The 26,226-nt window shown below is 32.4% G+C and overlaps 1 protein-coding gene and 2 long non-coding RNA genes across 3 annotated transcripts; 2 read left to right on the top strand and 1 right to left on the bottom strand.

The window, feature by feature from the left end:
- Positions 1–26,226, bottom strand: LOC145955609 (uncharacterized). The gene is made up of 8 exons (XM_083070580.1): positions 26,034–26,226; positions 18,484–18,522; positions 5,227–5,304; positions 4,243–4,376; positions 4,036–4,162; positions 3,682–3,960; positions 3,496–3,597; positions 1–781 (listed from the first exon to the last, which is right to left on the bottom strand). Exons 5-8 carry the CDS (start codon positions 4,054–4,056, stop codon positions 413–415), a joined length of 771 nt encoding a protein of 256 aa, XP_082926706.1. The 5' UTR covers positions 4,057–4,162; positions 4,243–4,376; positions 5,227–5,304; positions 18,484–18,522; positions 26,034–26,226; the 3' UTR covers positions 1–412.
- On the top strand, positions 17,926–20,433 carry LOC145955611 (uncharacterized). The gene is made up of 2 exons (XR_014432269.1): positions 17,926–19,168; positions 20,091–20,433. It is a non-coding gene; the product is annotated as an uncharacterized LOC145955611 (long non-coding RNA).
- On the top strand, positions 21,417–25,664 carry LOC145955610 (uncharacterized). Its single transcript, XR_014432268.1, has 2 exons — positions 21,417–24,425; positions 25,347–25,664. It is a non-coding gene; the product is annotated as an uncharacterized LOC145955610 (long non-coding RNA).

The following is a 26,226-nucleotide window of genomic DNA, read 5'->3' as shown; positions in this document are numbered from 1 at the left end:
TGACTATTTTGAATTAGCTACGCATTGTTTCAGTCGCTAAAATATACCAGTATTTTTAAATTCTTTTTTAATTATAAATTTATACCTGTTAATGAATATGAAATTAACAATATATTTATTAGCTAATTTATAATAATAAACTAGAACATACTAAAAGACATAATTTTATCGATGTAAATTTATATTATAGTGAAAACTAAATAAAATATAAGTATGTCAATATAGTATGCTAAAAACATAATAACATAAAACGTTTAAACTTCAATAAAGTAATAGTGAAATACAATAAAATATCCTGAAACAAGTAAAATAAAGAAGCTTAATTAAGGGTCTTCTGCTATGTCATCAAGAGCATCATCAACAGCATGGTCAGGATCATCTGGGGTAGTACTCGGTGCAGGAGGGGTTGGCCTTAAAGGGTCAATGTTGAGATGGCGTAGTATATACTGCACTGCTCATCATGCTGTCGTATATGCTCTTCCAATGCTTTTTCCTTTGCTTCCTTTGCAGCAAGCTCAACATTTAATTTAGTTATCCTATTTTGCATTTCTTCTATCACCCCTGCAGTGACTGGTAATGGTTGTGACGTAGAAGATTGTGGAAGTGTTGAGCGAATGAAATCATCGGTCAATCCAGCAAGCCCATACAAGTTCCCCTTCAGATTCTTTTTAACCACCTGCAAATAAACTTCATTATCACTGATACAAGTAGAAGCAGAGCCCTCTGTGTCATCCTGTGTAGCTTGTTGCTTGACTTCAATTAGACGCTCCTTATATTTCTCCTAAAAAAATAAAAAATATTATTTCAACAAAAATTTCAAGACAACATATTCTTTGATTTTAAATCAGCAAATAATATTTTTTGTGCTTTATATTATAAAATTAAACACACGCACATTCAGAATACACGTAATTAGTGGGTAGTTTTTATGTGTAATTAAAATATATTAGTGATATAATTTATAAGATTAGTCAAGATCCATAAAAAATAATTCAGAAAATATAAAACTGAAAAACAAATATCACATTACTGATAGTTAAAAGGTTCATGTATGATGAATAGAGTAATAATGACATGCAACAATGGACAAGATCCAATAAACATTACTGATAGTTGTATATTTGAACTTTTGTTTGGCTACGTTATTAGCATGATAAAGATCCAACTAGGAATGGGAAGCTTCACATGTATAATTGTTTATGAATCTAATATTTTGGCGATTGAATTTAAATTTTGAACTGGGGGAAGAGTTGACTCTGGCATATGTTTAAGCCCTTTCTGTTTCCATGTTTCTTTTGGTTCAGTAGCATAGTTTGGCTTTTGAAGAGTCTGGTGAGCAAATCTTTTCTGAAGGAAATTGTTTTTAGAAATAAATGATTAGGATATGAATATTAAATTCTTATCAGTTTGGGGCCTTATTATTCAGTGATCCTCAACTCTTTGGAATTTTCCTTGTTTATATGCTTATTCTCCTTGGAACAGTTTCCCACTTTTGTGAAAACTACTAATATTACCTTATTGGATATTTATTGTCCAACCCAATATGCTGACTTCATCTTTATGTACACAATAAAGCACTAATATACTGTATCGTTAGGTTTAATTGTGTATGTTTTTGCCATTAAAAAAGATTAATGCCATCATAAACTGATAGCTGAGTCACCTGCTTAGGATAAAGAATAATGGGAAAACACATGCTCATACAACAAACACAAGGTGAGTATATGTTTGAATTTTGGGGTCGAAGTGTAATAAAAGTCCTTGAAAAGAAACCTGTCTTTGCCAGCTGATGTAGTATACACATGCTGCTTGTAGTTTTACTTAATCTTACGGTTGTTTAATTATGTTTTTAGTTTTCTAAATTTGGGATATATTTTTTTTGGTCCCCTAAAATTAAAACTTGTGTTTTTAATCTCCAAAGTATAAAAAATTATTATTTTGGACCTCCAAATTTAAAATTTATTTTTTAATCTTTGTAATTTCAAAAAATATTGTTTGTCACTAATATCATATTTGATAGTGAAATTGAGAGGAGCTAAAATAATAATTTTTGATATTTTGCGAACTAAAACACATTTTGAATTTGAGAGGACAAAACTGTTTTTTTTTTTTAATTATTAGGACTAATAACAGAAGTTCTAAATTTGAATGGCCAAAAAAATATACATTTCAAATTTAATAGATTAAAATCATATTCAAGACTCTTAGTACAATGGAATTGGGGATGCACCTGAATTTTACTGTAGATGCCTGTTTGACTTCATGGTGACCATTTCCTGTTTGACCTACTTGTTTAAGAGGCCTCTATGTTGCAGGTGATTTAGGAAGCAGTCTTGTAATGTAAATGATTTTAAAACCACTCAGCAGTTGAAAACAAATTGTTTAAGTTTAATAATATAATTTTATTGGACATTTACGCAATCTCTAGTTCTTAGCTTGACAATGCTCCTAATCTCGCAAATAATGTTTCCTGCGATAATCCAACAGGTCTATATAGTTTTTAAATAGCTGATACTCGATGGTAGATATAAGTTGTTTTTGGCTTTTGAATTCTACAATTTTATATGATATCTTGTTCTAATGATTTAATTTTTCAGGCATAGTTATTTTATAAAAATGTCAAATTGAGACTTGATCATTGTAAACATCTAATTACAGTTCATGATTCTATTGGATTAGACTTGCTTGCTTAAGCATTTCAAAATGTACTAAACATGAAAACTTCTTGCCAAAAATATTTCTACCATCTCTAGAAGCCCTTAACCTTAATTAACGTGGAAGGCATACACTTCCCAAAGATAATGAAAGAAATAAATAAATCATATTGAAGATTTATATGATAAATACTATTATTAAGGTGTTGGCAAAATCCATTAAATTCAGCAGACTTGTTAGTATAGAGATATGAAGTATTAGAAAAATTAATATCTACCAAGCAACTTATTCATTTTAACAAATGTTATTGTCTTTAAAATTGGAGGATGTTCTTAACTCCTAGAATCCTTCAAAAGTTTTGTTCGGATCCCTTCAACAACTATTGTTTGTCAATTTTTTAAACACTATATTTCAAAAATGTTACTTTGTTTGATAGGGATCTTCTCATAATTCTCATTTTTTCCCTGAAATTAGAACAATTATTTGCTTCAAAAACAAAATTACCTCTCATTTTTTCTATCATCTAATTCTCGTTTTGTCCTGTTATAGGCAGTATTTAAATTTTCTACTTTTATCTCTGCATCTTTTACCCAATAGTTCTCCCCATAGGGATATAATTTCACTTTTTGCTGTTAAGCAGGACTAACTATTTTGCAATAGCACCTTTTCTAGGGTGATAACTATAAAGTAAAATAAACACTACATGGCCAGTGGCATGCCTAATGTGTAACTATACAACAGTCACACACATCAACAACATCACAAGACAAAATTGATCACAAACAAAAAGGAAAGTCAACAAAAATTACAGAATAAAATACAACATGGAGAGGAACTTACAGCAATGTTGCGGGCTTTATCACTAACCCATTCTCCAGTCTTAAGTTTTTTTGTCTTTTCCACTAATTCTGAAGCAGTAGGGGGACGATTTAGCTCCTTCGCCTATATAAATTTAAATATTGCGATTCAACCAATCAATTATATTAAATTAAAATAAATATAAATAAAAAAATGAAATAAACTTACCAATTTTTCAAAGTGGGCTCCTGCAGATATGGAGCCACCAGTGTAAGCTGTTGCTCCATTCTCTACAGCCCGATTCCCTTTAGCAGTATTACTTTTGTTTTGGAATTTTTCAGAAGCCCAATGTTGATCCAAAATAGCTCGAGCATTTTCAGGGATCCAATTTCCCTTATCGACACCTAGTCTAACCTTATGCATAGCATTTTTCAGAAGAGTTGATCCTTTATGCTCAAAAGTCTTTCTTATGGCCCGATCATGTTGTGGATCCCACTTATACTCTTTCTGCATTAAAAATGAATTAGGAAACATACTAAAAAGTACATGCAACACATTTTAAATTAAACAAAATTTAATTACCTGAAACTCTCCGAACCACATGTCCCGAACTGATTCATCCACAGCCTTCCAAGTGGGCCACGCTCCCTCAAATTTTTGTTTAAAGATCCCTGAAATGACATCAGCAGGGCCTTTTGCAGGAACAAATCTATTAAAAAAGACATTGTCAAAATCACATTTAAACAATGTTATATTAGAAAAATCATCTTTAAATTAAAATGTACGTACTCTTTGCCTTTCAAGGATAGCCAAAACCTTTGGTCAGATGAATCCCCAGACTCAGGAATGGGAGGAGGTGGGTATTATACATCCACCTTCGATTCTCGGGAATTTCCATTGATGCAACTTATCATAGGTTGAAGCTTAATAGTAAAGTCAAAATAATGAGTTTAGACCCTATGTACTTGAAATTCAAGTATGCAAAGTGAATACAATCTTAATTAATATCATTATAAAAATATACAAAAAAAAAACAACTAAAATGAATGACGAATAAGATTAAATTGAAAGTTTTCCAAAGTAATAATAATAACTGCAGCATAAATAGTAGATTCATCAAATAGATTTAATAATAATCATCATAATGGCATAAAAAAGATCACTAGATACAACCAAACAATGACAATAGTCTCATCCCACAAGGACTATGTACAATCAATCAATCAAAAACAGTGAACTGTTGATAAACTAGTTAGAATAACAAGTATAAAAAATGTAGATGTAGTTATAAATAATTTTTCAGATTTGAATAGTTGGCTAGAAGAATGGATAGAATACGTTAAATCTGACTATAATATGATTTGATCATGGAACCAGATTTGATATTTCATTTTTCTTTTATAATTAAATTTGATTATGATCTGAATTGATATGTGATTTTTCTGCCTTTAATTTATTTTGTAATCAGATTGGCTAGTTTTGACTTGAAGCAACACATTAAAAGAGGCAATATATTTTGATCATTTATTTCAATAAAAATTTAAAAACAACACATTAAAAAATTATTAGTAAAGGATGCATGATATTAAGTATGAAGAGTGGACATTATAGCATTATAAGTTACGGAGGGATAATACTCATGGTAAAGGGATTTCATATTTCATATTTAATTCTTCTCTCCACTCTCCAGTCAGGAAAAAGAGGAGAAATACGGGCCACTCAGATCAGACAGGGAGATAAAAGTTATCAATATGTATTTTGTAAATTTCTTACCAGTTCCTGACGAAGCTTGTTGTTTTGTTGAATTGAATTATTCTTTTCTTCAGTCAGCCCTGAGATAAGAGCTTTTGCCTGCAAAAAGTGACTACAATCAAAAAAAGTTGCTACACATAATAATAATATTAAGAAAATTAAAAAAAAAACTGAAGTTACGAGCTTTCAAAATAATTACAGCCTAGAACCCCCAAAAAAAAAAAAAGAATTCTCGTTTTCTTTTGTCCTGTTAATTCAAGATTGATAGGTCACACAATTTGACATGTTGGTACTTGAAAATATGAACTTATCCCTAAGGCTAAATATTACAAGAAAACTAAATCATTAGACCTCAAGGAAATTTTGGTTCAAATCATTTAATGTCATTCTTTAGAGTCTGATCTCTGAAGCAGAAACAACTTGCAAAAGTTGCATACGTCCTAAAGCTATATGAAGTGACTATGAAATCACACCAAATACATAATTTTATGTCCAAGAAAATTATTTCCTAAAGCCATCGGGTTATACAAATAATCTGCACTAGCACATAATGAATAAAACAGCCTAAAATTCCAACTGTATAACCAGCACACACACAGTGACACATGCTCAAACAACAAAGTTCAGTTTTCCTTATACTTTTCTGATGAATATCTATGACTAGAGTTAATTCATTAAGACAACAGCCATTCATGTAACACCCCAATTTCCTTAAAAGGATAATTTTATTAGTAATGGCATTTTCGTAATTATTGATGGAATTTTCGTAATTTTATAGAGGTATTAAGGGCATTTGAGTAACTCGGAACGGGCTGTTCCGAAAGTGGAACGGGCCGTTCTGAGCATTTAAAATAAGCTAAAATTTTAGGTTGGGAACGGGCCCAGAACGGGCCGTTCCAACAAGGAGAACGGGCCGTTCCGGAGGGAGAACGGGCCGTTCTGCTGAGTTTGAGAACGGGCCGTTCTGGTTTCAGAACGGGCCGTTCTGCTTTTTGAGAACGGGCCGTTCCGATTTTGGAACGGGCCGTTCCAGTTGAGAAATTTGCCCACGTTTGAAGGATCCGGAACGGGCCGTTCCGAAATCAGTACGGCCGTTCCGGTTGCGCCAGGAGGCCTATAAATAGGGCCAAGGGGGGGTGAAAAATTTATATTGAGCAAGAAGTGGTAATCTTAGAGAGAGAAAGAGGAGAGAGAGAGAGAGAGAGAGAGAAAGAAAGAAAGAAAGAGAGGAAAAGAAAGAGGGGATCCAGAGGAGGAGGCCCTGCCCAAGTTTCAACTCCGCTTATCCAGGTAAGGGGGGGAAGTGAGAACCTCGCTCAGGGGTGTGAGGATAATTGTTGGATAGTTGTTTGTCGGATTGGCCCCCAATCCTTTGTCGTTATTCTGTTCTATTTACTCTACTTTGCTTTTTGTTGAAGGTGCCGTTGTTCTGTCTAAATTTCTATTTACTCTACTTTGCTTTTTGTTGAAGGTGCCGTTGTTCTGTCCGATTTTCTATTTATTCTACTTTGTTTTTGTTGAAAGTGCCGTTGTTCTGTCTGATTTTCTATTTACTCTACCTTTTTCTTTGTTGAAGTAATAAATGAATATGAAATTAATGTTAATAATACATGAGTTTTAATATGAATAAGAATGCTCTCTGAATCTCTGTGAATACCTATGCGGACCTTATGAGGAGTATTGATGACATGACCATGTGAAATATGGACAAATGACATGAGACCTAAGAATTGACTATTGAGACAAACTATGATTATGAGACTATGACAAATGAGGACATGATGTACTAAATGAAATTATGTAACAAGTTAAATATTGAGTCAATGAGATTATGATGGTATGACATGCATCATACGCATATATTATTCCAGGTGTGCCGCTGAGGCCGCATACCAGCGATGTAACATGCTAACAAGGTGTACCTTGTAACGACCCGACAGGCCACTACACTCACAACCACAGCACACCGGAAACACTAGGTAGAATAGAACGAGTATATAAATATAGGATCTAGAATATAAATATATACGAATGTTCCAATCCAACTAGAGTTAGGGCGTACAATACAAACATTTCATCAAAAGTCACTATGCCAAGTGACTGAAAAACAAACAAAGCATCCTAAAGGACTCAGCTCCACCTTCCAGCTACAGATACACCACCTATCCCTGCTCTGCTCCCATACATAGTATGATCATTGCAGTCCAACCACATGGAAACAACAAAAGGGTAAGCTAGTATAAAAGAAATAACATATAGAAAATTTAAGAAATATAAATAACCACAACTATCAACACTTCATCAACATACATCCCATTGATTTTTCAACTTGGTCATCAATATTCATGTAATGCGTCGTCATGCATATCAACTCGGAGATCTCATACAACAACTCAGCCTTTCGACCTACAACAACTCAGCCTTGCGGCGTACAACAACTCAGCCTTTCGGCCTACAACAACTCAGCCTTGCGGCCTACAACAACCAATATCAACACACAACACAACACAACCGTACCGCTCAACATAGCAACTTACAATAATGTACAACTGATACAACTCAACTCGTCTCAACAACGTTAATCAATATTAGTCAACATATTCATGAAATAACACATCCAAAACAACCTTCAACATATCTTAATCACTCATTGTGAAGTGACAACCATTACTAATCATAGAATATCTGGAGTTATAATGCTCCTATCAGGCTCATCCTTATCTCATATTAAAGATAAGAAGATTTCCTATAACTCTTATGAAGACACCAAATCCTAATTCCTTCATCTACCATGTTAAAAAAAATGATAAAAACCGCAACAGCTATAAGGAATACTGGCAGCTTGACCCCTCTTCACTAAAACAGACATATATGGCGTTATAGCACTCCTATCATACTCATCCTTATCTCATATGAAAGATAAGAAGATGTTCTACAACTCTCATGAAGACACCGAGTCCAAATTATTTCATCTACCTTGTGAAAAATTATAAAAACCGAAACAGTTATAACCAATGCTGGCAGCCTGACCTCTCTTCACTAAAACTGCCATATCTAGAGTTCTAGACCTCCTTTTTGGGTGATTCCAACGCCATTGGAAAGCTAACATCCAGGGCTACAACTTTCATGAAGACCTCAAGACCAAATTCGGTCATCTAGGCCCACCGCTGCAGCGCTCAATCCAGCGCTTTAGCTGTAACTCTCTGCCAGCTCATTTTCTCCTGGGCTTCCTTTTTCGTTTCAGCACCAAGTGCAGAAATTCTACACTTCCATGGCTTCCCTTTTTATTTTTCAGCTAAAATCCATCAATGTTTACCCTCAAAACATGATCTACCAACCACATACAATCCAAAAACATCAACAATTGCAATATACATGCATCAATCATCAAAAAACCCCAAATTTTCATCAAGCACCACCATCAATCCACAAAAATCAGCCATCAAGTGAGTTTCTAACTCACTTCTAAACAATCAGCATAAACAACTAACTTCCCTTACCTTGGCTCAAAAACTCCAAGCTCCGGGAAGACGAGTATGGAAGGGAAGAAGAGGAAGAGAACTCCGCACACGGTATGCTACCCTTAGCTTCCAGCTTGCAAAGAAGGGTCTTCAAAATCACTCACGGATTTAGCTAGAAAAAGAGATTTGAATAAGGTTAAGAATTGAGAGAAAAGAAAGATCAACCACTATGTGCCCAAAAGAGAAAACAAGTGAGAGTGGGTGAGGGTCCGGGGAAGAAAAAAACAAACATCATGGGTCTCACATACCTTAGGGTCACCAGTGATGTAACATGCTAACAAGGTGTACCTTAGGGTCACCAGTGATGTAACCAGGTGTACCTTAGGGTCACCAGTGATGTAACCAGGTGTACCTTTGGGTCACCAGTGATGATATGTGAAACTTCCGTATGGCGCCACATGCATGCATTTATGATATGAGTCCATGACATCATTGCATGATAAATGAATGTATATGTGATATTGATGATATATGTGTATTGTTTATAAGTGACTTATATTTGTTGTGTGTGTGGGTGCTATCTAGCCTTTATTTCTGCACCTGAAACTGAGTGAGATGTTTCTCACTCCCTTGTTATTTTTGTATATGTTTTAAATTATGTTGCAGATGATCAGCATCATGGGGATGTTGGTGATGAGGCTTAAAGGCTTCAGTGGGGCATGCTCTGATAGGATGTGACGTCGGGCATAGCTAGGTTTATTTTGGATGTTATTATATTAAAAAGCTTTAATTTTCTCTTCTTATGTAATTTTGAACGTTCCTGAGAAAAGACCAAAATGTACCTCTTTATTATACTATTTTATTATATGATTTCAAAGTTATAAATTAATTCCTAACTAGGAGGCTCTGCCACCTTTGCTGGAATTAATCTATATTTTTCTTTATATGATTTCTTGAATCTTAATACTTATATGTTGACTTTTTATGATTGATAAGTTACGAATGTGAATCTTCTACCTTATAATATTTGAAACAATTGTTTTATACATGAAAGATGTTATTAAACTATGAAAGATTTTATTTACCCAAAAAGAAAAGAAAAAAAGAAATCTTTCTTATTATTTAATTGTGAATTGATGATGGGGTAGAGGGTATCACAATTCACAAATCAAAAGGAATGTTGTAACACCCTCTACCCCAACATAAATACAATAGATATAAACCATCTATATATAAATTCTTTCTTAGTCTAATATAAAATAATTATCTCAAGTATCATTGGGTAAAAGATGCACATTCATAATTTTCAACTATAAGTATCAAATTGTCAAGAAATAATAAAATAAAGATTATAGATTAATCCCAGTAAAGGTGGCAGGGCCTCCTAGTTAGAAATTAACTTATAATCTTTTAGAAAAATTATAATATGACAAAAATACACACTTTCAACATAAATAACATAAAAATTACAAAAGAAAAATAATAATAATTTAACAATAAGTCTAGCTAATCCCGATGTCACATCCTATCAGAGCGAAACCCAAACAGAAGCCTAAGCTTCACCACCAACATCCTCAGCCTCATGCTAATTATCTGCATCATAATTTAAATATACACAAAAATGACAAGGGAGTGAGAAACTTCTCACTCAGTTGCAGATATAGAAATAAAAGTTAAATAGCACACACACACGCAATATAATTCACATATATAATCAATCTCACATATATGCTTATGTATAATGATTTTCTTGACTTGACTCACTATTGTATGCATGTGGCGCCATACGGAAGTTTCAGAATTTATCACTGGTGACCCAAAGGTACACCTATCACTGGTGTTCATACACCTCGTTAGCATGTTACATCACTGGTGTCCCGAAGGCACACCTATCACTGGTGATCATACACCTTGTTAGCATCACTGGTATGCGGCCTCAGTGTAACATCCCAAATTTTATTTAATGAAAAGAAATATTTTTTTTATGTATTTATTATGTGAATAAGTATTTTATTTATGTATTTTACTATTTACGTATACGTATTTTTACTATTTACGTATACGTATTTTACTATTTATGTATACGTATTTTACTATTTACGAATACGTATGTATGAATAGTATTTTACTATTCATATGAATAGTAATTTTGAAAAAACGTAAGCACTTACGTCAAAACTCAAATTATTTGGATGAATAGTATTTTATTATTCATGAATAGTAATTATATTATTATTTTAATGAATAGTGCATAGTGCATAGTAACTTCAAAATTTCTATAAATAGGGACCTAAGGATTTTGAAAATTCATAACTAGAGAGAAGAAAAGTTTAGAGAGAAGGAATTCTAGAGAGATAGAAAGAGAAAATAAGAGAGAAGGTTCTGCCTAGGTTGTGAAAAGAGGAGGAGAATAGAGAAGGTTCTGCTCTAGTTCCGGTTCCGGTTTAAGGAGAAAGAGAGGAGATTCTGCCCAAATTCCTATTTATCCAGGTAAGGGGGGGAGTGGGAAACCTTGCTTGGGGGTGTAGAAATAATTGTTAAATAGTCTGTTTGTTGGATTGGCTCCCGATCCCTTGCCTGTTGTTTATTTCTTTGAATATGTATTATTGATGTGTTTTGTTTTATATCTTATTTATTTACATATTAGAATCTGTTATTTGAATGGAAGGCTAAGCCTCCTAAGTATTTATAAATTTGTAATCTATTATTTAAATGGAAGGCTGAGCCTCCTTATTATCTTATATTACCTTTTAAGCTTCCTACTTTACTTAAAAGATCTTAATATATTATTATTGAAAAATATGATACCTAAGCAACCTCTGGACTGTTGGATTGTTGGACTGTTGGACTATTGGACTGTTTGGATTGTTGGACTGTTTGGATTGTTGGACTATTGGACTATTAAATTGGATTATTGAAATAATTCTTAATTATGAAATATGAATATGATATGTGTAACATGCTAAAGGTTGAGTCTGTGAATGTATGACATGCATCATATGCACATATTACTCCAGGTGTGCCGCTGAGGCCGCATACCCACGACTAACAAGGTGTACCTTTGGGTCACCCACGATATGCTAACGAGGTGTATGAACACCAATGATAGGTGTACCTTAGGGTCACCGACAATTGTATAGGTGTGCCTTCGGGTCACCAGTGATGAATTCTGCAACTTCCGTATGGCGCCACATGCATACATTAGTGAGTCAAGTCAAGAAAATCATTATACATAAGCATATATGTGAGATTGATTATATATGTGAATTATATTGCGTGTGTGTGTGCTATTTAACTTTTATTTCTATATCTGCAACTGAGTGAGAAGTTTCTCACTCCCTTGTCATTTTTGTGTATATTTAAATTATGATGCAGATAATTAGCATGAGGCTGAGGATGTTGGTGGTGAAGCTTAGGCTTCTGTTTGGGTTTCGCTCTGATAGGATGTGACATCGGGATTAGCTAGACTTATTGTTAAATTATTATTATTTTTCTTTTGTAATTTTTATGTTATTTATGTTGAAAGTGTGTATTTTTGTCATATTATAATTTTACTAAAAGATTATAAGTTAATTCCTAACTAGGAGGCTCTGCCACCTTTACTGGGATTAATTTATAATCTTTGTTTTATAATAACTTCTTGAGTTTAATATTTATGTCTATGAATTATGAATGTGCATCTTCTACCTTATGATACTTATTGTTTTATATCATTCTATGAAAATCTTTTATAAATATAGTTTATGTTTATTAATGATGTTGGGGTAGAGGGTGTCACATTTAGTGGTATCAGAGCCAGGTTGATTTTATCAACCGTGTGTGTTATGTGCTTATCATGACTCTGTTGTGTACTCTGACTATGTCTTGTTTGTTGTGTACTATGATGATGATGTTCGTCCTGTGTTGATATTATTGAGTTTGAGATTGTTAAGTTAGTTTGTAATCAGAGGAATGATAATCATGATAGTGTTAGCCAACTCGAATTATTAGAACCTTGGATGGGAGGTGATATATTGAGTGTACTAAGAGTTTATGATTGGTGAAGTTTCTGACATCTATAGTTGTAGCAGGTTGAATCTAAAGGTGGTTGTCTCTTTGGTGAGAGATCGAAATGATGTTAATTCCCTTAAGTGTTATTATTGGTATGTTAATTATTTATGGTTTAGGTAGCATGTGAGTTGTTTTGATTGAGAAAAGTAAGGAGAGACTTGAATGAGAAATTAAGTAGTGAATTTGGAAAAAATTGAGGTATTTTGTGGCATTAGATATATTGATACATTATTGCTATTTGGTGTCGAAAATATTTTCATTATAGTTTGTTATGATAGTATGAGTATTATATCGACAAAATTTATATTTTGAGGTCTTTATGAAGAATATGGCTTTAGATATTATCTTTTCAATTAGGATAAGATGAAACAAAAATCTAGAACTTCAAGTTATGACTGCCTTGGTGATTAGAAATTTAGTAAGCACTGAATTTATTAGTGGTGATATTTGAATCTTTAACTAAAGAGATGATCTCTTGGAAATCTTATGTCTTCATAAAGAGTTGTAGCTTATTCACTTAACTTTCGTTTGAGATAGGTTTGAAATCACTTGGATGAATACAACTCGGTTTGTCAGGTAGATATATGCTATCATGATATTTTGAGTTGTTAGGCATAAAAATAGATTTAAACTAGATTGTCTAAGTATGAATTTGGATTGTATGAGGTGAGTATTTTAGACCATGAAATTTCTTGCGGAGGAAGATCTACTTAAGTTGTGCTTAAATGAGAGATACTTGAGTCAATTAGTAAAATCAGGAGTCTTGTTTGATAGTTTATATGAAAATTCAGTGAGTAATTTTTTTTAACAGCTGTTCATGGTTTAAACTGCTCTCACTATAAAAATTGCTTTTGCCTTCGTTTCTTTGGTTATTAAGATGTTTCAGTTCACTAGGTTGTTTCTTGCCTACCCTTGGAATCAACCGTAAGGATAATCTATATCAGGAATTCTTGAACCTATGTATATTTTTAACTACCCAAATCATTTTGTTGCTTACTTCTTTGAATTACTTACTATTACCTTTGACTGAATTGACTAGAAAGGAGTTACATTAGTATGGGATAACAATTGAGGAAGTAGTTTTCAAACTCTTAAGGAAAGATTGACTAGTGTTAATATTACTAGATTTTAGTAAGATTATTGTGATATATAAATATGTCTCTGAAAATAGGTTTAGGAAGAATATTGTGGCAAGAAGAAAAGATAGTAGCTTATGTTTCTAAGAAATTGAAAATTCATGAGAGAAATTACCTTACCCATAACCTTGTTAGCGACTTTGTCATTTATATTAAGATTTGGAAACACTAACTATATGATTCTATGGTTGAGGTATTTAGTGATCATAAGAACCTTAAATATATTTTGACCAAAGGGGTTGAATACGAGATAAAAAAAATAGTTGAAATTTCTTAAGGAGTAAAATTTTGATCTTATTAATTTGGCTAAAGCCATTGTGGTGATTGATGTTTTGAGGAAATCTTTATCTTTCATTATGATTAGAGAGATGAATCTTTTTGGCTTAAATTAGAAATTTAAGTTTGGATTATAAGGTTACTTCTAGTATTGTGAGATTAAGTATGAATAGCGAATGGATTGTTGAAGAAAATTATAGGAGCATAATTAGTTGATTTATTTTGGTAACAAGTTATAAGGCTATAGGTTAAGGTGATGGATATGATTATGACTTGGGTGAAGATGAAATGGTGAAACTTGAGAACTGATATGGATACCGAGTGTACATTATGCTTAGGTACCTGATCTTTAGAATTGATCATAGAAGAGTTTGAATTGGTTGTAGATAGAGTAGTAAAATTAGTGATCTGATATGTGTATCTAATGCTTAGGTGTTGATGTTGTGGCAAATATCTGGATTACAATGATAACCAAATTATTATTTTGATGATTTAAGGATTGAATTTGATTGCAGAATTTAGAAACTTATGCTTGATGTGTAAGATTACCATAGTAGCATTGAATTATTTATGTTGGAAGTAACTAATAGATGAGATTAGAGGAACTAGGAGTTAGATCCTTTATTAGTGACCCAAATAAGCAAGAGATTAGAAAGGACACAGTTGGATGTTTAGTTATAAAACTTGAAAGGACATAAGAGTACTCTTAACATTTATTTAGGAGTTACTAAAATGTATCAGAGTGGCGCAAGGGAAGCGTGATGGTCTAATATGGAAAGCGAAGTAAAGAACTTGAATCAAGGTATGGAGAGTGAGTTTAAATTTGGAGTGGATGGAGTTTTGAGATTTAAGGATAAGTTGTGCATTCCTAGTGTGCTAGAATTTAATAAAGCAATCCTAGAAGAAGGTCATAAGAGTATCTTTAGTATCCATTCAGAAACTACTAAGATGTACCAAAATCTTAAGAAGATATTTTGTGACCTAAGATGAAGAGAGGAGTAAAGCAATTGTATATTTATGGTTAGCATACTAGAAGTTTTTAAGAATCTTGTAGCACTTAGATGCTCCATTTTGGAAGTAAGATGGTGAATAGATAGACCCTAGTGGAAGATTTGTCTAAGACGCTTAAGAAATTGATTTTGTTTGTGTTTAAGTGGATAAATTCGTCAAGATCTTTCCCTAAGCAAATCCTTTGAGGAAATTGATAAAAGTTTTACATCAACAAGGTAGTGATGTTGCATAAGAATTAGAAGTAAGAATGCAAAGAGTTTACCATTGCAAAAATTTCGGGGACGAAATTTCTAAAAGGAGGGGAGAATTGTAACATCCCAAATTTTATTTAATGAAAAGAAATATTTTTTTTATGTATTTATTATGTGAATAAGTATTTTATTTATGTATTTTACTATTTACGTATACGTATTTTTACTATTTACGTATACGTATTTTACTATTTATGTATACGTATTTTACTATTTACGAATACGTATGTATGAATAGTATTTTACTATTCATATGAATAGTAATTTTGAAAAAACGTAAGCACTTACGTCAAAACTCAAATTATTTGGATGAATAGTATTTTACTATTCATGAATAGTAATTATATTATTATTTTAATGAATAGTGCATAGTGCATAGTAACTTCAAAATTTCTATAAATAGGGACCTAAGGATTTTGAAAATTCATAACTAGAGAGAAGAAAAGTTTAGAGAGAAGGAATTCTAGAGAGATAGAAAGAGAAAATAAGAGAGAAGGTTCTGCCTAGGTTGTGAAAAGAGGAGGAGAATAGAGAAGGTTCTGCTCTAGTTCCGGTTCCGGTTTAAGGAGAAAGAGAGGAGATTCTGCCCAAATTCCTATTTATCCAGGTAAGGGGGGGAGTGGGAAACCTTGCTTGGGGGTGTAGAAATAATTGTTAAATAGTCTGTTTGTTGGATTGGCTCCCGATCCCTTGCCTGTTGTTTATTTCTTTGAATATGTATTATTGATGTGTTTTGTTTTATATCTTATTTATTTACATATTAGAATCTGTTATTTGAATGGAAGGCTAAGCCTCCTAAGTATTTATAAATTTGTAATCTATTATTTAAATGGAAGGCTGAGCCTCCTTATTATCTTATATTACCTTTTAAGCTTCCTACTTTACTTAAAAGATCTTAATATATTATTATTGAAAAATATGATACCTAAGCAACCTCTGGACTGTTGGATTGTTGGACTGTTGGACTATTGGACTGTTTGGACTGTTGGACTGTTTGGATTGTTGGACTATTGGACTATTAAATTGGATTATTGAAATAATTCTTAATTATGAAATATGAATATGATATGTGTAACATGCTAAAGGTTGAGTCTGTGAATGTATGACATGCATCATATGCACATATTACTCCAGGTGTGCCGCTGAGGCCGCATACCCACGACTAACAAGGTGTACCTTTGGGACACCCACGATATGCTAACGAGGTGTATGAACACCAATGATAGGTGTACCTTAGGGTCACCGACAATTGTATAGGTGTGCCTTCGGGTCACCAGTGATGAATTCTGCAACTTCCGTATGGCGCCACATGCATACATTAGTGAGTCAAGTCAAGAAAATCATTATACATAAGCATATATGTGAGATTGATTATATATGTGAATTATATTGCGTGTGTGTGTGCTATTTAACTTTTATTTCTATATCTGCAACTGAGTGAGAAGTTTCTCACTCCCTTGTCATTTTTGTGTATATTTAAATTATGATGCAGATAATTAGCATGAGGCTGAGGATGTTGGTGGTGAAGCTTAGGCTTCTGTTTGGGTTTCGCTCTGATAGGATGTGACATCGGGATTAGCTAGACTTATTGTTAAATTATTATTATTTTTCTTTTGTAATTTTTATGTTATTTATGTTGAAAGTGTGTATTTTTGTCATATTATAATTTTACTAAAAGATTATAAGTTAATTCCTAACTAGGAGGCTCTGCCACCTTTACTGGGATTAATTTATAATCTTTGTTTTATAATAACTTCTTGAGTTTAATATTTATGTCTATGAATTATGAATGTGCATCTTCTACCTTATGATACTTATTGTTTTATATCATTCTATGAAAATCTTTTATAAATATAGTTTATGTTTATTAATGATGTTGGGGTAGAGGGTGTCACACTCAGCGGCACACCTGGAGTAGTATGTGCATATGATGCATGTCATACATTCACAGACTCAACCTTTAGCATGTTACACATATCATATTCATATTTCATAATTAAGAATTATTTCAATAATCCAATTTAATAGTCCAATAGTCCAACAGTCCAAACAGTCCAACAGTCCAACAGTCCAAACAGTCCAACAGTCCAACAGTCCAACAATCCAACAGTCCAACAATCCAACAGTCCAGAGGTTGCTTAGGTATCATATTTTTCAATAATAATATATTAAGATCTTTTAAGTAAAGTAGGAAGCTTAAAAGGTAATATAAGATAATAAGGAGGCTCAGCCTTCCATTTAAATAATAGATTACAAATTTATAAATACTTAGGAGGCTTAGCCTTCCATTCAAATAACAGATTCTAATATGTAAATAAATAAGATATAAAACAAAATACATCAATAATACATATTCAAAGAAATAAACAACAGGCAAGGGATCGGGAGCCAATCCAACAAACAAACTATTTAACAATTATTCCCACACCCCCAAGCGAGGTTTCCCACTCCCCCCTTACCTGGGTTTACAAAAATTTGGGCAGAATCTCCTCTTCTTTCTCCTTAAACAAGACACTAGAGCAGAATCTCCTTTTCTTTCTCCTTTTCTCTCTCTTACTTTCTCTCTCTATTTCTCCAGAATTTCCTTCTCTCTAGAATTCTGAATTTTCAAAACCTTAGGCCCCTATTTATAGAAATTTTGAAGTTACTATGCACTATGCACTATTCATTAAAATAATATTATAAGTTACTATGCACTATTCATTAAAATATTCAAATTAATTATAATTTTGAAACTTAAGAATCCGCAGCCCCTCGTAGTCGCCCCTCATGCGCAGCCATTCACTATTTGCATAGTAAAACACTATTCATAAATACGTATATATGAATAGTAAAATATGTATATATAAATAATAAAATACGTATACATAAATAGTAAAATACGTATACATAAATAGTAAAATACGTATATGTGAATAGTAAAATACATAAATAAAATACTTATTCACATAATAAATACATAAAAAATATTTCTTTTCATTGACTAAAATTTGGGATGTTACAAATGTTGACAACAACACACACACAAATAAAAAATAAATAAAATAAAATATTTAAAAAAAATAAAAAAAGAAGAAGATTGGTTTGCTTTACCTCTGCAGATTTTTCTGGACCCTCAAATGCTCTTGTTACCTGCAATACCCAAAGAGAAAGGTGTAACATCCCAAATTTTATTCAATGAAAAGAAATATTTTTTTTATGTATTTATTATGTGAATAAGTATTTTATTTATGTATTTTACTATTTACGTATACGTATTTTTACTATTTATGTATACGTATTTTACTATTTATGTATACGTATTTTACTATTTACGTATACATATGTATGAATAGTATTTCACTATGCAATTGCACAGTGAAGGGCGGCTGCACGAGGGACGCGGGTTCAAATTTTATAATAAATTTGAATATAATAATGAATAGTGCATAGTAATTTATAATATTATTTTAATGAATAGTGCATAGTGCATAGTAATTTATAATATTATTTTAATGAATAGTGCATAGTGCATAGTAACTTCAAAAATTCTATAAATAGGGACTTAAGGTTTTGAAAATTTAGAATTCTAGAGAGAAGGAAATTCTGGAGAAATAGAGAGAGAAAGTAAGAGAGAGAGAAGGAGAAAGAAAAGGAGGTTCTGCTCTAGTGCCGTGTTTAAGGAGAAAGAGGAAGAGATTCTGCCCTAATTCCGATTCCTTTTTAAGGAAAGAGAAGAGGAGATTCTGCCCAAGTTTTTAGAGAGTTATTGCGCTAGTTCCAACTCCTACTTATCCAGGTAAGGGGGGGGAGTGGGAAACCTTGCTTGGGGGTGTGGGAATAATTGTTAAATAGTTTGTTAGTTGGATTGGCTCCCGATCTCTTGCTTGCTATTTATTTCTTTGAATATGTATTATTGATGTGATTTGTTTTATATCCTATTTATTTACATATTAGAATCTATTATTTGAATGGAAGGCTAAGCCTCCTAAGTATTTATAAATTTGTAATCTGTTATTTAAATGGAAGGCTGAGCCTCCTTATTATCTTATATTACTTTTTAAGCTTCCTACTTTACTTAAAAGATCTTAATATATTATTTTTGAAAAATATGATACCTAAGCAACCTCTGGACTATTGAATTGTTGGACTGTTGGACTGTTGGACTATTGGACTGTTGGATTATTGAATTGTTGGACTGTTGGACTATTGGACTATTAAATTGGATTATTGAAATAATTCTTAATTATGAAATATGAATATGATATGTGTAACATGCTAAAGGTTGAGTCTGTGAATGTATGACATGCATCATATGCACATATTACTCCAGGTGTGCCGCTGAGGCCGCATACCCACGACTAACAAGGTGTACCTTTGAGTCACCCACGATATGCTAACGAGGAGTATGAACACCAGTGATAGGTGTGCCTTCGGGACACCAGTGATGTAACATGCTAACGAGGTGTATGAACACCAGTGATAGGTGTACCTTTGGGTCACCAGTGATAAATTCTGAAACTTCCGTATGGCGCCACATGCATACAATAGTGAGTCAAGTCAAGAAAATCATTATACATAAGCATATATGTGAGATTGATTATATATGTGAATTATATTGCGTGTGTGTGTGCTATTTAACTTTTATTTCTATATCTGCAACTGAGTGAGAAGTTTCTCACTCCCTTGTCATTTTTGTGTATATTTAAATTATGATGCAGATAATTAGCATGAGGCTGAGGATGTTGGTGGTGAAGCTTAGGCTTCTGTTTGGGTTTCGCTCTGATAGGATGTGACATCGGGATTAGCTAAACTTATTGTTAAATTATTATTATTTTTCTTTTGTAATTTTTATGTTATTTATGTTGAAAGTGTGTATTTTTGTCATATTATAATTTTTCTAAAAGATTATAAGTTAATTTCTAACTAGGAGGCCCTGCCACCTTTACTGGGATTAATCTATAATCTTTATTTTATTATTTCTTGACAATTTGATACTTATAGTTGAAAATTATGAATGTGCATCTTTTACCCAATGATACTTGAGATAATTATTTTATATTAGACTAAGAAAGAATTTATATATAGATGGTTTATATCTATTGTATTTATGTTGGGGTAGAGGGTGTCACATTTAGTGGTATCAGAGCAAGTCAATTTTATCAACCGTGTGTGTTATGTGCTTATCATGACTCTGTTGTGTACTCTGACTATGTCTTGTTTGTTGTGTACTATGATGATGATGTTCGTCTTGTGTTGATATTATTGAGTTTGAGATTGTTAAGTTAGTTTGTAATCAGAGGAATGATAATCATGATAGTGTTAGCCAACTCGAATTATTAGAACCTTGGATGGGAGGTGATATATTGAGTGTACTAAGAGTTTATGATTGGTGAAGTTTCTGACATCTATAGTTGTAGCAGGTTGAATCTAAAGGTGATTGTCTCTTTGGTGAGAGATCGAAATGATGGTAATTCCCTTAAGTGTTATTATTGGTATGTTAATTATTTATGGTTTAGGTAGCATGAGAGTTGTTTTGATTGAGAAAAGTAAGGAGAGACTTGAATGAGAAATTAAGTAGTGAATTTGGAAAAAGTTGAGGTATTTTGTGGCATTAGATATATTGATACATTATTGCTATTTGGTGTCGAAAATATTTTCATTATAGTTTGTTATGATAGTATGAGTATTATATCGACAAAATTTATATTTTGAGGTCTTTATGAAGAATATGGCTTTAGATATTATCTTTTCAATAGAACTAGGATAAGATGAAACAAAAATCTAGAACTTCAAGTTATGACTGCCTTGGTAATTAGAAATTTAGTAAGCACTGAATTTATTAGTGGTGATATTTGAATCTTTAGCTAAAGAGATGATCTCTTGGAAATCTTATGTCTTCATAAAGAGTTGTAGCTTATTCACTTAACTTTCGTTTGAGATAAGTTTGAAATCACTTGGATGAATACAACTCTGTGTGTCAGGCAGATATATGCTATCATGATATTTTGAGTTGTTAGGTATAAAAATATATTTAAATATGATATTTTGAGGTTTTGTATTTGATAGGTCTATTAAAATGATATAATGCAGAGTAGTAAAAGTTGATTCTTGTACATGCTATAGGATGTAAGCAATGATCAATTCATACATGCTTAGGAATGATATTTATGAAAAAGGTATTCTAATATGATTTGATATACATGTATGTAGAAATAAGAATAGATGACTTTATGGATCAATCAGTGGAGGGTTGCGATAATAAAATGTTTTTGACCTTAGGATGTGAGATGATCATATTAAAGTATAGATTTAAACTAGATTGTCTAAGTATGAATTTGGATTGTATGAGGTGAGTATTTTAGACCATGAAATTTCTTGCGGAGGAAGATTTACCTAAGTTGTGCTTAAGTGAGAGATACTTGAGTCAATTAGTAAAATCAGGAGTCTTGTTTGATAGTTTATATGAAAATTCAGTGAGTAATTTTTTTTTTTTTTTAACAGCTGTTCATGGTTTAAACTGCTCTCACTATAAAAATTGCTTTTGCCTTCGTTTCTTTGGTTATTAAGATGTTTCAGTTCACTAGGTTGTTTCTTACCTACCCTTGGAATCAACCGTAAGGATAATCTATATCAGGAATTCTTGAACCTATGTATATTTTTAACTACCCAAATCATTTCGTTGCTTACTTCTTTGAATTACTTACTATTACCTTTGACTGAATTGACTAGAAAGGAGTTACATTAGTATGGGATAACAATTGAGGAAGTAGTTTTCAAACTCTTAAGGAAAGATTGACTAGTGTTAATATTACTAGATTTTAGTAAGATTATTGTGATATATAAATATGTCTCTGAAAATAGGTTTAGGAAGAATATTGTGGCAAGAAGAAAAGATAGTAGCTTATGTTTCTAAGAAATTGAAAATTCATGAGAGAAATTACCTTACCCATAACCTTGTTAGCGACTTTGTCATTTATACTAAGATTTGGAGACACTAACTATATGATTCTATGGTTGAGGTATTTAGTGATCATAAGAACCTTAAATATCTTTTGACCAAAGGGGTTGAATACGAGATAAAAGAAATAGTTGAAATTTCTTAAGGAGTAAAATTTTGATCTTATTATTTGGCTAAAGCCATTGTGGTGATTGATGTTTTGAGGAAATCTTTATCTTTCATTATGATTAGAGAGATGAATCTTTTTGGCTCAAATTATAAATTTAAGTTTGGATTATAAGGTTACTTCTAGTATTGTGAGATTAAGTATGAATAACGAATGGATTGTTGAAGAAAATTATAGGAGCATAATTAGTTGATTTATTTTGGTAACAAGTTATAAGGCTATAGGTTAAGGTGATGGATATGATTATGACTTGGGTGAAGATGAAATGGTGAAACTAGAGAACTGATATGGATACCGAGTGTACATTATGCTTAGGTACCTGATCTTTAGAATTGATCATAGAAGAGTTTGAATTGGTTGTAGATAGAGTAGTAAAATTAGTGATCTGATATGTGTATCTAATGCTTAGGTGTTGATGTTGTGGCAAATATCTGGATTACAATGATAACCAAATTATTATTTTGATGATTTAAGGATTGAATTTGATTGCAGAATTTAGAAACTTATGCTTGATGTGTAAGATTACCCTAGTAGCATTGAATTATTTATGTTGGAAGTAACTATCAGATTAATAGATGAGATTAGAGGAACTAGGAGTTAGATCCTTTATTAGTGACCCAAATAAGCAAGAGATTAGAAAGGACACAGTTGGATGTTTAGTTATAAAACTTGAAAGGACATGAGAGTACTCTTAACATTTATTTAGGAGTTACTAAAATGTATCAGAGTGGCGCAGGGGAAGCGTGATGGTCTAATATGGAAAGAGAAGTAGAGAACTTGAATCAAGGTATGGAGAGTGAGTTTAAATTTAGAGTGGATGGAGTTTTGAGATTTAAGGATAAGTTGGGCATTCCTAGTGTGCTAGAATTTAATAAAGCAATCCTAGAAGAAAGTCATAAGAGTATCTTTAGTATCCATTCAGAAACTACTAAGATGTACCAAAATCTTAAGAAGATATTTTGTGACCTAAGATGAAGAGAGGAGTAAAGCAATTGTATATTTATGGTTAGCATACTAAAAGTTTTTAAGAATCTTGTAGCACTTAGATGCTCCATTTTGGAAGTAAGATGGTGAATAGATAGACCCTAGTGGAAGATTTGTCTAAGACGCTTAAGAAATTGATTTTGTTTGTGTTTAAGTGGATAAATTCGTTAAGATCTTTCCCTAAGCAAATCCTTTGAGGAAATTGATAAAAGTTGTACATCAACAAGGTAGTGATGTTGCATAAGAATTAGAAGTAAGAATGCGAAGAGTTTACCATTGCAAAAAATTTCGGGGACGAAATTTCTAAAAGGAGGGGAGAATTGTAACATCCCAAATTTTATTCAATGAAAAGAAATATTTTTTTTATGTATTTATTATGTGAATAAGTATTTTATTTATGTATTTTACTATTTACGTATACGTATTTTTACTATTTATGTATATGTATTTTACTATTTATGTATACGTATTTTACTATTTACGTATACATATGTATGAATAGTATTTCACTATGCAATTGCACAGTGAAGGGCGGCTGCACGAGGGACGCGGGTTCAAATTTTATAATAAATTTGAATATAATAATGAATAGTGCATAGTAATTTATAATATTATTTTAATGAATAGTGCATAGTGCATAGTAATTTATAATATTATTTTAATGAATAGTGCATAGTGCATAGTAACTTCAAAAATTCTATAAATAGGGACTTAAGGTTTTGAAAATTTAGAATTCTAGAGAGAAGGAAATTCTGGAGAAATAGAGAGAGAAAGTAAGAGAGAGAGAAGGAGAAAGAAAAGGAGGTTCTGCTCTAGTGCCGTGTTTAAGGAGAAAGAGGAAGAGATTCTGCCCTAATTCCGATTCCTTTTTAAGGAAAGAGAAGAGGAGATTCTGCCCAAGTTTTTAGAGAGTTATTGCGCTAGTTCCAACTCCTACTTATCCAGGTAAGGGGGGGAGTGGGAAACCTTGCTTGGGGGTGTGGGAATAATTGTTAAATAGTTTGTTTGTTGGATTGGCTCCCGATCTCTTGCTTGCTATTTATTTCTTTGAATATGTATTATTGATGTGATTTGTTTTATATCCTATTTATTTACATATTAGAATCTATTATTTGAATGGAAGGCTAAGCCTCCTAAGTATTTATAAATTTGTAATCTGTTATTTAAATGGAAGGCTGAGCCTCCTTATTATCTTATATTACTTTTTAAGCTTCCTACTTTACTTAAAAGATCTTAATATATTATTTTTGAAAAATATGATACCTAAGCAACCTCTGGACTATTGAATTGTTGGACTGTTGGACTGTTGGACTATTGGACTGTTGGATTATTGAATTGTTGGACTGTTGGACTATTGGACTATTAAATTGGATTATTGAAATAATTCTTAATTATGAAATATGAATATGATATGTGTAACATGCTAAAGGTTGAGTCTGTGAATGTATGACATGCATCATATGCACATATTACTCCAGGTGTGCCGCTGAGGCCGCATACCCACGACTAACAAGGTGTACCTTTGAGTCACCCACGATATGCTAACGAGGTGTATGAACACCAGTGATAGGTGTGCCTTCGGGACACCAGTGATGTAACATGCTAACGAGGTGTATGAACACCAGTGATAGGTGTACCTTTGGGTCACCAGTGATAAATTCTGAAACTTCCGTATGGCGCCACATGCATACAATAGTGAGTCAAGTCAAGAAAATCATTATACATAAGCATATATGTGAGATTGATTATATATGTGAATTATATTGCGTGTGTGTGTGCTATTTAACTTTTATTTCTATATCTGCAACTGAGTGAGAAGTTTCTCACTCCCTTGTCATTTTTGTGTATATTTAAATTATGATGCAGATAATTAGCATGAGGCTGAGGATGTTGGTGGTGAAGCTTAGGCTTCTGTTTGGGTTTCGCTCTGATAGGATGTGACATCGGGATTAGCTAGACTTATTGTTAAATTATTATTATTTTTCTTTTGTAATTTTTATGTTATTTATGTTGAAAGTGTGTATTTTTGTCATATTATAATTTTTCTAAAAGATTATAAGTTAATTTCTAACTAGGAGGCCCTGCCACCTTTACTGGGATTAATCTATAATCTTTATTTTATTATTTCTTGACAATTTGATACTTATAGTTGAAAATTATGAATGTGCATCTTTTACCCAATGATACTTGAGATAATTATTTTATATTAGACTAAGAAAGAATTTATATATAGATGGTTTATATCTATTGTATTTATGTTGGGGTAGAGGGTGTCACAAAAGGCATCCTAGTTAATATCATCAGATCTTCAATTGAAAAACAACAAAGGTTCATTTTGCTAAATCATCATCAATGACTCATTACTATCACAAAACCAAACAAAACCTAAAAGAAAACGATGTTTCCTAATCCTAATCGCAACACGAGTTAAGCACATTAGAAAACTACGAAACACGCTTGAATTAAATTAAATCAATAGGACCGTACACATCGATGCAACATTAGAGTAGTAACAGCTTGCAAAGAGGCATCGCAGAAAGAGAGAAAAATCACCTGTGTCGGGTGCACAATATCAAGTGGAAGTTGGCGATGGAAAAAAGGAGATAGCGGAAGCAATATGCTTGCAGAAGCTATTCGAGAGAGAGAAGTGTGAAGAAGAGGAACGGGGTTTTGGTTGCAAAGGTTGTGGTGACTCGTAATTGAGGAAAGTCCTTTTGTTATGGACTCATTGGCCCAAACCATTCTA

The sequence above is a fragment of the Cajanus cajan genome, chromosome 3, assembly GCF_000230855.2.
Source record: "Cajanus cajan strain Asha chromosome 3, NIPB_CcT2T_4, whole genome shotgun sequence".
Classification (NCBI taxonomy): Eukaryota; Viridiplantae; Streptophyta; class Magnoliopsida; order Fabales; family Fabaceae; genus Cajanus; species Cajanus cajan.
Note: the sequence above shows the minus strand (reverse complement) of the source record. Positions and strands in the feature narration are given on the sequence as shown.

Excerpts from the sequence above, each read along its gene's own strand:
- LOC145955609 (XM_083070580.1), bottom strand. The coding sequence starts at position 4,056 with ATGTGGTTCGGAGAGTTTCAG. Across the intron at positions 3,961-4,035 it reads TGTGGTTCGGAGAGTTTCAG|AAAGAGTATAAGTGGGATCC; the intron begins GTAATTAAATTT and ends TTTTTAATGCAG. Across the intron at positions 782-3,495 it reads ATAAAGCCCGCAACATTGCT|GAGAAATATAAGGAGCGTCT; the intron begins GTAAGTTCCTCT and ends TTATTTTTTTAG.